Source organism: Mesocricetus auratus, unplaced genomic scaffold (assembly GCF_017639785.1).
Source record: "Mesocricetus auratus isolate SY011 unplaced genomic scaffold, BCM_Maur_2.0 Super-Scaffold_4256, whole genome shotgun sequence".
Lineage (NCBI taxonomy): Eukaryota > Metazoa > Chordata > Mammalia > Rodentia > Cricetidae > Mesocricetus > Mesocricetus auratus.
Window position 1 is genome coordinate 35,966,438 of NW_024429182.1, and position 16,054 is coordinate 35,982,491.

At 42.6% G+C, this 16,054-nt stretch overlaps 1 protein-coding gene across 4 annotated transcripts in view; it reads left to right on the top strand.

Moving 5' to 3' along the window:
- Window positions 1-16,054, top strand: part of Pip5k1b (phosphatidylinositol-4-phosphate 5-kinase type 1 beta) — a 265,421-nt gene that overhangs the window by 116,607 nt on the left and 132,760 nt on the right. For all 4 annotated transcript variants that reach the window (XM_040746216.1, XM_040746229.1, XM_040746219.1 and 1 more), the window contains exon 3: window positions 497-565. In XM_040746216.1, coding sequence (XP_040602150.1) covers window positions 497-565 — 69 coding nt within the window. The remainder of the gene's footprint in view (window positions 1-496; window positions 566-16,054) is intronic.

Consider the following 16,054-nt stretch of genomic DNA (forward strand, 5'->3'; position numbering starts at 1 on the left):
AGTTCGAGGCCAGCCTGATCTACAAGAGCTAGTTCCAGGACAGCCTCCAAAACAATACAGAGAAACCTTGTCTCGAAACAAGCAAACAAACAAACAAACAAAAAAGCATATGTCAAAAGGAAGAGACAACTGTGCTAAAACGTGAATCATGGAGCTGCTTATGGGAAGTTTCTGTGTATGCTCTGATTCATAATTTTGGTACTTTCCAGATATTTTTACAGTGAGCTCTTACAACCTGAAGCAAAAAGATTTTAAATAGCTTTTAACAAGGAATCTATTCACATGAAAGGGTTTAGGGTTCTTCAGACTTACACAGTTAGGTATACTTGCAATAAGTACCCTTGGATTTTCTTTTTCCTTTGTTTGTCTTTCTTTGAAACAATGGCAGTAATGACAACAAGACGCTATGTAAAATATATTTTTCTTTGATAGCATTATTACGTTGTATTGAAAGGGTAGCATTCAGATTCAAAATGGAAATATTTCTCCTTTGTAGATGTCGTCAACTGCTGAAAATGGAGACACAGTACCTAGCAAACAAAATGAAGAAAAAACCTACAAAAAAGTAAGTGTTTTACTGTCTTCAGAAAGTAGGAGCAGTCTTCTAATGTTTGCTGGGTTGATGTTGTTAGGCCTTTTCGTCCTCCAAAGCCATTACTTTCTCTTGCTGCTCCACTGAATTAGCAAAACCTTGGTGACTTAAATGACATAGTTGCAAAAGTCAGATGTCTGACAGGGTGTGACTGGTGTCCACCAAGCTGCATTCCTTCCAGAACTGTTAGGGGAACAATTTGAGTCCTTGTTCTAACAAGTTACTAGATGTTACCCATGTACCCAGTATCCCATCTTCCTTCTGTCTCAATGCCAGATTCTTTGTTGGGCTGTGTCCTTCTAATGCTACAAAGGACCAGTGAATTGCACCATGCCCTCTCAGATAATGCAAAATAATTGTTTTATTTCAAAGTGAGTTGATCAGCAACCTTAATGTTCACAAGCCTAAACTCTTTAGAGCACATAGCAAGGTGTATCCACAGGGTCCAAGGATTGGGTGTGGCTATCTTTGAGGGACATCTTTCTGCACACCCCAGTTGCCATCTGAACACATCTGGGGAGATAGTTATTTTTCTGCCTCTCGTATTATTCATAGGAAGAAGACTCTCAGTAGCATGTGATATTCTATGTCTAGCATATGAGTCCTCTGACTCACTGCCAAATACTAAGTACAGTCTGTCTTTAAATTGGGGGGGGAGGTGTAAGTGTGAATTAAGGTCACTCCCTGAGTTTTTTAAATCTTCTAAGATTTCGTGTCCATTTCCCACAGACCTCTTTTTCTAGGCTTCCAAGTACATCTTACCACTCTTTGAATTTGATAAATTTTTGACTCTTATCAATCAAGCTATCACTAATCATGTAAAATATGGCAGTGAGCACCACTGTTCCCACCTGTAGGTTAACCTTACACATTACAGCTTTTAGAAGTACCTGCCCTCCTGCTCCCTGGGATTAGGAGGTTTGTGTGTTAGAGATTTACTATATCCTATTTTTTTGTTTCTACTTGCTGTTCTTTGATGGACAACTGGTGTGTGTTGTGGTGTGAACATTTCTCAAGATGTCTACTTTAACCACATACTCAGGTCATGTGTCTGTGTGAAATATTGGTTTCCTAAGTGCTCTTTTCCTATAGATCTTATGAACTCTTCTTTTCTACTCAGAGAAGCCTAGACATATAAACATGGACATTGCCATTTAAAGGGATGATGTGATCAGGGAAAAGATGCTTCAGTGTGAAGACTAAAGAATTCCAGGTGTCAGGTCTCAGAAACTTTCTGTATCCAGCCAATGATACTCATAGCAGTTCTTAACTTTAGACATGGGTGGAACATCAGTTATTTCTTCTTTACCTAGTAAGTATGGGAACAGTATAGAGCCACTTAAGTCACCAGACTGTCATTACTTTAGGTCAGCATCAGGCAGTATCCTCAGTCAGCATCAAAGTACATCAAGATTCTGAACTCAAATCCTTTGTCATACAAACATAATAAAAAGAACATGATCACAGCATGCCAGTATTTGCCAAGTGTGCCCTGGTCAAAATATAACAATGCTGGCAAGAGTCTACAATTAATGGATATTTTGACTCAGCAATATCGAGAAAGTCATAAAAATGAAAAGCTCTAGTGCTATAATAATTCCTGTAGATAGAAAGAGACAAAAGAAGATTAAGAAAACCTGTGTACACTCACATGCACATGCAAATGCTTCAAGAACCTTTTAAGAAACACTATAGTATAGGAATCTTTTAATGATCTAATTAGTAAAAGAAATCTTATTAGAAGGAATTACTCTAGTTGTGAGAATATTCAGAGTTAATGAATGTTGACTTAAAGGAATGAGGAGAAACTAGTTTTCTTTCCAACAATATGGAGAAGTGCCGATTAAATACTGCATGGACTGTTGGTACCTGGTTGGGTTAGTAGTCCCAATGATTGACAAATTTGCTTCATTCCCTTCTCCACCAAGGCAGTGCATGAGTTGCCCCTGTAGCTTCATAGTTTTCCCATGACCTTCATAAAAGTAATACTTTGTAATCATACAGAGATATTGGAAATGATGCCCACCCCGATCCTGGCTCTATCATCAAGGCTACCTTGCATTTCACTCGATGTGTCTTTAAGTTGTTTCCTTGTTCTGAAGCTCTGATTACGCAGTAAGGTTCTGTTTAGTAAAGAGCCTTGGTGAGCCATTGGTTTTGAGTTTTTGTTGCTGTTATTGTTGTTTTGGGTTTTTTAAGGGGGTGGGGAGTTTCTCTGTGCCTTTGGAGGCTGTCCTGGAACTAGCTCTTGTAGACCAGTCTAGTCTTGAACTCACAAAGATCTGCCTCCCGAGCACTGGGATTAAAGGCATGTGCCATCACCTCCCGGCTGAGCCATTGTTTCTTATGACTGACAACAACCCAGGATAAGGGCATCTCCCTCCACCATCCACTGCCAGGAACAAGAAAGTCCCCAAAGGAGTCTATGACTAGGAGAAGTATTTGTGAAGAACACTGTGGGGCTCAGGAGCCTGTAGTGAGGTGGTGAGAGGAGCTGCTGTGGACTAGTGTTAACCAGTTGGCTTCCAGTATGGGGCTCCAGATTAGATGGACAGCAGCCAGCAACATGCAGCTTCGTGATTTCCACGTGGTTTAGGGAACAGTCAGTGCTCCTGAACTCCATGCTCTAGTGCTGTCTTGATCATTTGCACGTGATTGTTGAGTTGGCTGCTTTTGGTTCTTCCAATTGCTCATTTCTCTAATCTATTATCAATTCTTGGCAAGCCCAGGAGGAACTAAGCATAAACCCATAAGGTTAATGTCTTTGACTAAGGGCCAGAACAAGTCAGGTTTTAGCTATGTAAAACAAACATGTTGCCCATTAAGGCCGGCATTAATGGCCACCTCTCTGTGTTTACAGAGTCTAGGATTTCCATTCTCGGTTAATTTGCTGAATGTCTTCCGTTAGAGTTGTAAACACAAAAGCCTACAGGAGCCAGGCAGGAAACAGGTTTTGCTATAGCTATGGGAACTATTGTAAGGATACATACCTTCCTTTGGGGGTGGGTGGCAGTCAGCTGCTGCTAACCGGACTGTGCATGAACATATACCCCAGCCTGTCATATGCTCTGAATACCTTTTTGTTTTGTAGGAAAACAGACATACAGATCTTGATGCAAAGTCTCCCAGGTTTTTAATCATCAACTAATTCAGAAGTTTGTTTTTAAGTTCACTCTGGGCAAAACAACTTGCCAGTGGGACCTTTCTCGCCTACAAATGGCAGCCAATTTGCAAACTCTGACACATTTTTACTCTAAGAAAATGAAGGAGAAAAGAAAAACATGAAAAAGAAATGTCTTCGAGAACTTGTCTCCGCTTCCCAATACAGTTCAGTTTATTTGGGAGAAAAATATAGTCCCATATGAAAAAAAATTAATGACCCAAACCAGTATTAAGTACCAAGACAAGCGGTGGGAATTTTGTTTAATTATCACATGTCCCCAGGAGCTGGAAGATCATTGCTGTCCTCCAGGTTCTCCACAGCTTCTAAGCTGGGAGAGCATTTTGCTGGGGTAAAAATTTCCTAATGTCACCAGCATGGTGGTTCATGCCTTTTGTTAGTCCCAGCACGCCAGAGGCAAAGGCAGGCAGATCTATGTTTGAAGCCATACAAAGCAAGTTCCAGGACAGCCAAGGCTACACAGAGAAACCGTCTCAAAAAAAAAAAGTTCTAATGTCTCTTTGCCTTTTGTCACTCCTTTAGTGGCTGGGTCTTCTAATTTTCTTACTTGTCTATGTGATGGGGGCATTTGATGAGCATGACACACTTGGATGAGGGTGGCTTGCTAAAAGGACAGGAAAAGTTAACCTGAGCTCAGCCCAGTGTCGCTATTTGGGACACATAGCAGGTAGTAGTGTCGGCATGACTCCAAGTCACCCTTGGGTGCTGGTATAAAGGGTCCGAGCCTTATGTTCCAGGCCAGTATTATCCAGTAGAACTTTCTGGAATGGTGGAAGTGTTCAATAATCTGACGTAAGCCCATGGCCATAAGATTTTTGAAGTTGTTAAATGGCAAGCATGTCTGAGGGACTGCATTTTCATTGATGCAATTGTTAGTACTGAGTTTTAGAAACCTTTTCATTGGCTGACCATTTTATACATGTATATAATATATTTTGATTGTGTTAACCACTCTCATTCCATTTCCTTACCTTTTCCTGCTCTATCTGAAACCCTTCTTGCGAACACATCGCTTTCCTAACTTCATGTCTTTAAAAAATTACCCTTTTGAGTTTAATTAGGATTTCCTAAATGTGCACAGGTGTGGAGGTTTTACTGCATCATAGGAGACTTTCCAATGGCCACAATGTTGAAGAAAAGTCCCTTCTCCCTCCTCTGACCACCATTAACTGCCAATGGCTGGTTCCTCCTGGAGGGGTTGGAGTCTCACGTGCCCCTCCCCAATATGTGTTGGAATCTTGACAACACTGCATTCTTTTTCCTCCTCTCTGAGGCTTGGGGACAGGAGCAGTGTGTGTGCCTGCATGCATGCATGCACACACACACACACACACACACATATGCATGCACGCGCACACAACTTACATATCCCATTTAAGACCAAGCAGTCAACCATCATTTAGTCTCAATGTTTCGGTAAGTTATGAGTCTCTGCCTCTCTGCATTGATTACTGCCCACTGTAAGAAAGAAGCTTCTCTAATCAGGGTTGAGGGTAGCACTAATGTATGCAAAGAAACATAAATACTTAGAAGGAAGTTTGACAACTTGTTCATTTATCCTAACAACAGCAGAGGTTCCCTTTGGGGCTGATGATCTTCTGGGCCATGGGCTTTTGATGACATTCACAGTACAGGATTTCTCTCTTGTGCAACAGGCCCCAAACCAATCAGAGTGTGGTTACCCCCAGAAGAGTCATGCCACTATTAATCACTGGACACACCTTGCCTGGCAGTTCAGTTTGTAACATACAGAGTCCACCAGTGGGTAAAGCCATTGGTGACTTGATGACATGTATACTCTAGCAGGCTGAGGAACTCCATTTTTAGTCTTTGTTAGTAAGCTTGAGGCTTAAACAGGTATGTGCTGATTACCATAATGGATAGTGTAGTTGTAGGCACTAAGGCATTGTGACACTGTTGAGGACAGTGACAGGATGTGATGGCTGTACACACCTACCAGCAGTACAAGGTGCATAAGGTCAGAGGACTGTGGCACCATCGACTTTTCTATTCAAGGAAATGAGAGTTGGGCACAAATTAACATAGGAAAAAATGATCAAGAAAAATTTCTGAGAAAAGTTTGCTCATGTAGTCAAGACCAGCCTCAAATTCACAATCCTGCCTCTGACTCTTCAGTGCTGGTATTTCAGGTGAACTTGACCATCCTCAGCATCAAGGGTAATTTTGGAAAAACATCGAAATGAAGACTTACCTGAAAGTTTGTGATTGTTGTGACTATCAGAATTTTCCTGCTACAAGTAGAGGATATTGTGTTGTTTGTGGGATTTATGACCAGATAAGAGACTTAGAAGCAAGCAGAAGTCAAGACATGCACCTTATGGGATGGTTAACACTTGAATAAGATGCTGATGCCAGAGATCCAAGCCTCTACATTTTACTTTATGGATTTTTTAAGACAGGGTCTCATTATATAGCCTAGAACCCACTAGGTAGACCAGCCTGACCTTGAATTCGCAGAGATCTGCCTGACTCTGCCTCCATTGCTGGAATTAAGGATATGTGCCACCATACCTGGCCTCTGTGTTTTCCTATAAAGATGTATATGTATATACCACGTGCATGACTGATACATGCAGAGGACAGAAAAGTGTGTTTAATCCCCTGGAACTGGAGTGATAGGCAGTTGTGAAGCACCCATTGTAGGTGCTAAGAACCAAACCCAGTTCCTCAGCAAGAGCAGCAAGTGCTCTTAACCATTGATTCATGTCTCCACCTCCCAAGCTCCCTGCATTTTAAATGTGATGAAATTGCTTAGTCCTACAGTCCTATCCCTCCCAAAGCAACAGATATCAGGATGACTGAGTAATATGTGCCAGATGGCGTGGTGGTTCTTTGCCAAGGAGATGGCCACTCGTTGCTGATTTTGTGATCCCACAGTTGGAACTGATAGAGTATCCTAGACACTGGGGCACCTGCTGGGGCAGGAAGTATTTGTTGTTGTCATTTGCATTTTGCCCCCATCACCTCACCTCCCTACCTTGTCTTTCCAGCCTGCTTCTCCTTTCTAGGCCTGTTCACAACAAACTTCCTTCCCTAGGAGAGCCAGTTCTGGGGACCACAGACTACAGTGGGGACGGTGTGGTAGATGTCTGTTGCCTTTGATACCAATGAGTCTCTGACCACTTTCCACCATGTCTGGTAGGAAGCTGAGAGACCAGGACACACATAGCATAGAGGCCTTGACCTAAGTGCCCCTGTTTCTCTCATCTTCTATTCTATTTTTCAAGACCTTGGAAGTTTCACTGCAAAGCATCAGCCAGTTTCCTGTCAGGGCAGGGAGTGATGAGGTGGGAGTCGTGAAGCCTGGCCCTTACCACGTTTACAAAGACAGATGGCTTTTATTACTTTTTAAGTATGAGTAAGGTTTGCCCAGGTACACTTTGATCTAAATCTAAGCACTTGTTTCAGCCTAAGCTCCTTTATGTAGTCTTTGTGAAGGCACACAGCTGCCTCTAGAGAACTCCGGAGTGGAGATCTCAAGCTGAATATCTGTGCGTATCTGTTCATGAATACTTAGGTTGGAATCATATATTACCCAATCAAAAACTGAGTAAGTCCTTTTCATTATTTGGGTAGGGAAAAGGGCCGGCCTGATCAGTCTTTCTTTTCCTTGATTCTAGAAAGCCAACCCCACCTCCCTAAAACCCGCAAGCTTATCCCCTGTCCTGCCATCTTCAGCTTAGCCGAGGCATCTGTGCGAATGTATTGAGCAGCAGTTGTCTTGAACAGCAACTCTCCTAGTCTCTAGGAAGAGGGACCCTGTGACATTTCGAACAGCATTCCTGTTTCATCATAATCTGAAAACTGCCTCCCGCTTCTCAACCAGAAATTGTGTTACATGGAGAACATTTAAGGTCTGGAGACATTTTTTGGTTCTAACAGCTTGAGAGATGGTGCTCTTAACTATGTGGAGATAGGGGCCAAGGACGCTGTGTCTTACAAGGCACAGAACAGGCCTGTCACAGCGTTGTCTAAATGTCACTAGTACCAAGACTGAAAGTCCTTGGCCTAATCAAACTCTGTCTTTGAAGAGGAGGGAGAATATGAGTTCCTCTCTACTGGTGCCAGTCTGTAATTTTGGGCTTTTTTTTTTACATGGATCTGTGTCTTCATTTTCCCCATTCATAAAATATAGTGGATACATGTTCCTGGCTATATCACAGTGCTATAAGTATCAACGGATTTAACAGATGTGAACACAACTGGATAAAGTAGGATGCTAATGAATGGAGTCCCAGTATTTGTTAATGAGAGCGAGATCTCTCCACCTGAGATTCTCCACATTCATCTGTAGGAACAGCAGGATGGTCATGTGACTGACATCCTTGGACTAGACTCATAGAAATGATTTATTCACACCCGGAGGTCAGCCTCAGTCAACCTGGACATGGGCAGGGAATGGGGAGTGTTGGAACTGGATTCTGTCCTTCCCCAGTGCAGTGGCTTATGACATGAGAAGCAAAGATAAAAATCTTCTAATAGTGGGCTGCCTCTCAGATTTTAAATTTGAGCCACAAGGAGGTGGGGAGTATGATTAAACAAAATCATGTCAGATTTACAAGCATGTATAATGATAAGCCATTATCTCCCTCCCCACATAGTACGTACCCCACTCCAGACATCTCAGCTTCTGTAATACATGTTTTCAAAGAATCCTTTATTACTTTCTGAAAGATGTCACATATCATTGAGCAAATAAATCAGCAGCTTCAGAGAGAGCCTCCAGGGAAGCAAGCCATCTTGTCAGTCTCTTTCTCCAAATGGGTCATTGGAAGGTGGCCACTTTGTGCATTCACATTGGAGGAAGCCCTGGAGAGTGGTCAGGTATGCCCCATCTCTACCCTTCAACCTCTAAAGGTCTGCCTTTTGATCCCCAATTCCTGTAAACAGTACACTGGTGTCCCTAAAACTCTCCTTATAGGAGCTGCCATTCTAAGCTCACAATCTGTTATAGGACAACAACCACTGCAATATAGTTGTGTTTCGTATTAGGCTAGAACAGGGTTGGGGGTGTTTCTCTTCGTGCATCCAGCCCTCACTGGAGCTGCTGTTCCTGCTCACAGTGAATAATGCTACCTTTGCTTTCTAACCTAAAGACTGACTATAATGTGGTAAGCTGCATGCCTCCTACACAGCATGGCCAGGGGGTTCTCGTCTGACCAGAAGCCATCCTTGTCCTAAGGTCCATGGCTTGTCCATCTTTATCATGACCTCCCATGCTTTGTCTGTTCCCTTGCAGACTTTTTTAAAAGGAAGTCACATATGAGAAATATCAAAGCTAGAATTCTGGATTTTGAAAAAATAAAACCAGTACCATAAGTTTTAGTTGTATACATACTTAATAAATACTCATAATAATAAATAGGATTCTCACCATAGTGTGCTTTATTTAGTTTTGCAGTTATGTGGAGTGTTGGCTATTGGAATAATATTTATGGAGTTCCATTTAGTTTATGATATCTAAAAATCTTATTTATTTGATGAATGAAAGCATATTATAAACAATTTCAAAAACCAAGCTAATGAGAATACTAACATTAAATGTTTACTACAATTCTAAGTAGTTAAGAACTATTCATTTTATCTTCACAAGAATCCAATGAGGGTATCACTGAGATGGCTCATTAGGATAAGGCACTTGCCACCAAGTCTAGGACATACGTGGTAAAGAAAATAACTGACCCCTGAAAGTCCCTTTTGGCTGCCACATATGCACTGTGGCATATGTATATGTGCGCATGCGTGTGTGTGTGCGTGCACGCACGCATGTGCACGGACACACACACACACACACACACACACACTTAAAAGAACCTAGTGAAGAGATGTGCCTGGCTTTGTTTTCATGAGTTATAAATTCATAGACTCTACTGTATGCATGAGTTTTCTGTCTCATTCAACCAACCATGGACTGAAAATATTTAGGCCGAAGTATTTCATTTGTACTGAAAATGTACACATATTTCCCCCTTGGTATTGTTTCCTAAACAGCACAGTACAGCAGTAATTGTCATAGCATTTACGTGGTATCATATGTCTTCAGTAATATGGAGATGATACAGAAGGATGGATGCTGAATATAGGTGATAGTCAAATTTAGCACTGATCTATATAAGGACTTGACAGTGTCTATAGATTTCCATTTCTATGGGGGTCCTGGAACCAGTTCTCCTCCATGAAAGGAGACGACTGTCCTGTTATCTCATTTTAAAGATGAGAAAAATTGGTATGGAGAGGTTGAATAACTTGTTTCCCAAGCATAGTAAGTGGCAGAATAAGACGGATATCCAACCCTGATTATGTTCAGAGTCTGCCACACTCTCTACACTAAGGTCTGGACACTGTGTCCAGAGAGTGGTGCTGCCAGTGATGTTAGGATGGCCATTCTTAGCCACGTGTGATGGTGCACATCTTAATAGCTCACCTCAGCCTAGGCAGGAGGAAAGCAAGTTCAAGGCTAACATGGTCCTTTGAGTGAGAGAGACCTTGTCTCACAGAAGGAGGAGGGGGGCAGGGAATATATGCATAGTCATTCGAATTATCCACTGTAATAACAAAACCAGTGATAAAAAATAATCAATTCTAAAATAGCATTTTCCCTTCTTCAATGGTCCAAAGCCAATTTTCCTAATCCAAAGTCTTGCCTTAATATAGAATCCAAGTTCTAGCCTGGGAGATACCTTCTCTAGACAACAGTAATTTTGGAGTAATTTTGAAATGAGAAATGAAGGATATTGTGATGAATGCTGAAGAGAAAAGGATAAATAAGGTGACTGATTCAAGATGTTTTCTTGAGGGTAGAGCTCAGGATTGATAGCAAGGAGCAAAATTTATTTGGCAGATGAGAAATATTTTGAATGAGAAAATCAGAAGGAAACCACCTTGGAAAACCTAGTCAGCTGAGAGTAAGCTAGATTCTCAGGGGTAAAGCTTCACTGTTGATCTGCTTGGAGCAAACAAAGAGTGGATAGAGAAAGCACTGGGCAGGAGTGTGACTGCCCATAAGCTCCCCTGAGGGAATCAGGTTCTCTCAAATGAACGCCTTCATTCTCTGATGAGTACAGCCCACCGTCTGTTGGTCCTGTGTCAGCAACTCTCTCACTAGAAAAGGGAAGTAAGGCTGCTTAGTCCTCTGTGGAGAAGTGATGGCCTTCATTCAGCACATCATCAAGAAGGGAAGAGTATTGGGGCACACTCCTTGAATTCCCACACTCAGAGAGAGGCAAGTAGATTTGTGAATTTAAGACCAGCATAGTCTACATAGTCTCAAAGTAAAAGGGGGAGGGCAGAGAAAAGAAGGAAGAAAGGGAGAGAGGGAGAGAGGGAGGGAGGGAGGGAGGGAGGGAGGGAGGGAGGGAGGGAGGGAGGGAGGGAGGGAGGGAGGGAGAGGGAAGGAAGGCAGGCAGGCAATGGAAGGAAAAGAGAAAAATGTCTCTCTATGGAGACCTGAAAAATTCCTCATTTATCCTTTTGGGAGGCAACTTCAACATTTGAGTACTCTCCATCACCCCCAGACACAATGTAGGTTCTAGCCAAGGAAAATGTTGGAACTTCAGTGGGGTCTTATCACCTGGTGCTGATCTCACCCCCTCCCCAGCCATCCATATGACTTCTGCTCGTCCAAGAAGTCCAGCTGTCTGCTTGTGGAGCAGGAACACTTGCTCATTGAGCAGTGTATTAAAATATAAATGGTCTGGGTAATCTCCTAATTCCCCTGAGATATGTTTTCATAGTGTGACCTTGTCATTTGTTGTGGGTGTGGTCTGGGCCTGGAATATAAAGTGTATTTGGTTAATCAGTTGACAAATATTTATTTAGCTTGGCTCAGCACTAGGCCTTAAAGGTAAAACAGAGGCCACAAAGCCAGAGTCACCACCCTAAATAATGTTGTCATTGTCTTGATAGGCCAGCAAAAAATGAAGGTTAATAAAATAACAAGCTATTTTAATAATTACCGAGATCTGATAAGAATACAGGAGGTCAGGAGTGCTGCTGTTGAGGCTGCTGTTCAGGAAGCTTCTCTAAGGAGTTGATGTGAGGGCTGTGGTCACAGATGTGAGCAGCTGAGAGAAGAGTGGAGGAAAGAGCATTCTTGTCAGAGAGAATGGCATTTGCCAAGCCCTGGAGGCAGGAAGCAGCTGGGTGGCTTCCAGGAACCAAGGAGAAGCCAGTGAGAAAGCGAGATGAGCAAGCTAGGTAAAGAGCAGCAGTTCCCAGTTTTGTATGCATGGGGTCAGCAGACAGCTGTCACAACCAGCATCTGATGAATCCCATGGTTTCTGGGACATATTGAAGTACACAGGACAACCCTTCAGCACACTGGCCACAAATGTCAACAGAGCTACATTAAGAATAGGTAATGGCCTAGACTGAAACAATAGACTGGGGTCAGGGGTGGATTTTGACTTGTGAATGACCTGAGGAAGTGATAGGAATAATTGATGATCCCATGATTCTAGCTCAAGTTCTTGGATTGTATCAGTGGTAGAGATGGAGAAGGATGTCTACGGACAGTGACATCTTCCAACTTAGACATGTTAGTTGGGTAATGCCAATGAGGCCTTGGAGAGACAAACCAAGTAAGAGGTATGGAGTTCGGCTTCAATTCATGAAATTGTAGGTCTACAGGAATTGGTGCAACATGATAAAGAGGCTTTGTAACCTGGTAGTGATGGTGTATGCTTTTAATCCCAGCACTCGAGGCAGAGGCTGGTGGATCTCTGTGAGTTCCTGGCTAGCCTGGTCTACAGAGCTAGTTCCAGGACAGCCAGGATACATAGAGAAACCCTGTCTCTAAAAACTGAGAGGGAGAGAGAGAGAGAGAGAGAGAGAGAGAGAGAGAGAGAGAGAGAGAGAGAGGCTTTGTGATGGGAGTGTTCTTATTCTGATATTACGTCTGCAGAACCCTCTCTACATAGGTATATAGACTAAGCATTCTTAAGTGCTTCAAAATCCAAAACTTTAAAAAATATTTTTATTAATTCTTTGAGAATTCCATACAGTACACTTTGATAACATTCACCACCAAGCCCACAACTTTTCAGTGTCTACGTAACACCCCAAGTGGAAAACTCTACATCTGACCTATGTAATAGGTTATAATCAATACATAGGCACAGTATCAAATAAAATTACCTTCAGCAGTTGAGTTTCATGTTTCAGCTTCAGTCTCATACCTATAATATCTCATAATATATATGAAAATGTTCTACAATAAAAAAGAATCCAAAATCTGAAATATTGCCGGTTCTAAGCATTTTGAATAAAGGACAATCAATTTATAATTCTCAAATAAACAAATCCAACCAATGTATACCTTACAGCAATGGTTCTCAACCTTCCTAATACAGGTCCTCACATTGTGGTGACCTCCCAAATTTATACTGTTGCTACTTCATAACTGTAACTTTGTGACTGTTATAATCATAATGAAATATTTGGTATGTAGGATCTCTGATATGCAGCCCCTGTGAAAGGGTCTTTTGGCCCCAAAGGGTCATAACCCACAAGTTGAGAACCATTGTCCTACAGTCTTCCATTGACCTTTTGCTGACCACTAAAAATATCCATGGTCCATCGCTTAAGGTTCCATTCGTTCTAGATGTTGTCCCAAGCAAAGGCTGCTTCTTGATAATTGCCATTCAATATTTGGAATTGGCTAGCAGCCCAATTCTCTAACCCAGCAGCTTGATAGACATCCTCATCAAAAAGGAGCAAGGTGGGGAACTGTCCAGATTTGCTGTTTGAGAAGTAAGAAGGAACAATAAGACAGTTTGAAAAGCAAGTATAGGCTCACAAAAGCATGGGAAAGGGTAGAATGCAAAACTGTAGTTTGCACTTTAGCTCAGGCAACGATGACAGTGAGCAGAGCACCTACCCTTGTGCCCACTCTTCAGTGTGTACCCCTTGTTACTCCCAGGAGCTCCGTCTTGTGTGGTTGGTATAACATGAGTATAGCAGCACTGTGGTATGGCTTGAGTACTAAATCTAAGAAGAGGTACTGAATGGATGAAAAAATAATCCTAAATTGCTATTGCTCTTAATGGCCTCCTCCACTTGTGCCCTAGGAGACTTTAGATCCCAGGGGAGCAGAAACTGTTAGGTACTGATTGAATGTGATTTCAGTACTTCAATAAGGCACAAATATGGCTCCCACCCTCTTCATCCTAGCTCCCTTCTCAAAGTTTGGGATTCTGTAGTCTAAGGCCCTGTTTTCGTCTGTGGCAGCCTGTTTTCTTCAGTATGAAGGGGATGGGTTATTTTCAAAAAGCATTTGAAAACTGTCAAAAAGTCTTTCATGAGTCAATGACATCTCTTAAAAAGCCACATCCAGAGAGGGGCAGTGTTCTTTGGCTTCTTTCACATTCAGAAGGAGACTCTATTGGGTGTCAAGAGCCCTTCCTTCCCCTCCATCTCTGTGTCACAGGGTCCACCTGCTCTTCTGGTGACAATGGGATTCTCATGACAAAACAGATGTCATTCTTTCTAAGGACTGGATGAGAGGGTATATGGTTAAAGACAGTAAAAACGGGGGCGGTTGTGGGGCAGGCAATGTCCAGCTTTGGTTTTCTTAAAGAAAACCATGAAAGATAGTAAGTAAGCAGGGCACGTAGCAAGCCCTAGCTCCCGGGTTACGAGCCTATTTTTAGCTTGTTAATTATTTGAAACACAGACAGGTCAGATCTGTCATCCCCCAGTAGCATACATGAAACCTAAGATCAGCCTTATCTTCGGGTTTCAGATACAAAAAGAGGTCTGAAGCAGGGAAGTTGAACTAGAGAGCAAAATGAAAATGTGAAGTCTCCTGAGAGTCAACCTCGTAAAAAAGAAACTTTTTTCCCCCAGGAAGTATTCCACGTAATAAAAATGTCAAAAGTTTCCATTTCCTTTTGGAATTTAGGGCATGCCAACTCAGGCTGCATTGATGTTTATCTCCATGCTTTTTACTCGTTCGTTTATTTCTAAACAAGTTTTTTTGGCATATCACTGCTCTTTTAAATGCAGGTTTTTTGGATTGTGTGTGTCTTGAATTGCTTCACATGTGTTCACAGATGTGTGGGAAGAAAGGGTAGAGTATGCCACCACAGGTCCTTACTCACCTTGACAAGGACAGGGTCATTCTCAGAGATTAGTGGTCACACAAAACAGAGCAGCACAGTGAGGACCCTAAGAGAGACATACATGGTACCCCGGAGAAAGGAAAGGTGACGGATCGGGGACAGGATCTCCTGAGCGGATTGGAAGCATGTGGAGAGAGAGCTGGGAGGAGAGGGGAAGAAGGGGAGGGGAGAGGAGGAAATAGGGGAGCAGCAAGGTTGAGTCGGGGGAAGAAATAGAGAACAGGATGAGAGATACCATAATAGAGGGAGCCATTATAGGTTTGAGGAGAGATCTGGCACTAGTGAGATTTCCAGAGATCCACAAGGATGACACCAACTCGCAATCTAAGCAATAGTGGAGAGGCTACCTTAAATGTCCTTCCCCTATAATAATGAGATTGATGGCTACCTTATATGTCATCCTAGAACCTTCATCCAGTGGCTGATGGAAGCAGAGGCAGTTGTATGGTGATGGGTCACCCCTGGGCTGGTGGTCCTGGGTTCTATAAGAAAGCAGACTGAGCAAGCCATGAGGAACAAGCTAGTAAGCAGCACCCTTCCATGGCCTCTGCATCATCTCCTGCCTCTAGGTTCCTGCAGTGCTTGAGGTCCTGTCCTGACTTCTTTCAGTGATGAACAGTGATGTGAATATGTAAGCCAAATCAATCAAGTTGGTTTTGGTCATGGTGTTTCATCACCGCAATCGAAATCCTGCCTTGGACAGACACTAATTAACAAAAGCAGCATTCCCAGAGCTCACTGCACAACTTGAGAGAATGTCCAATTCAGAGGGAATGGATCCACAACAGCACCAGATCCCAAGATCGCTGGGCCCCTTGGTGGCCCAGAACATTTCCTTTTTTCCAGCCCCACCTCTAATCCTACATACTCATTCAGTAGACCGGGCTAGGCACCTATTCGCATTAAGCAGGGAACGAGAAGTGGACACAGGTCCTTGGCCCACGACCTCATGAAAGCAAATTAGCACTATTAAAACCTCCCTTTTGAGCCATTACCCACTGTGGACCCCATCCAGCCAATCAAGGTTGCCTGTATCCTCAGTCCTCAGTAGCACTGTGCATTCCTTTTGTTGTAATTTGGTTGGGACCAGGTTTTTCTGGCTGTTCTGGAACTCAGTATGTAGATCAGACTGGGCCTTCA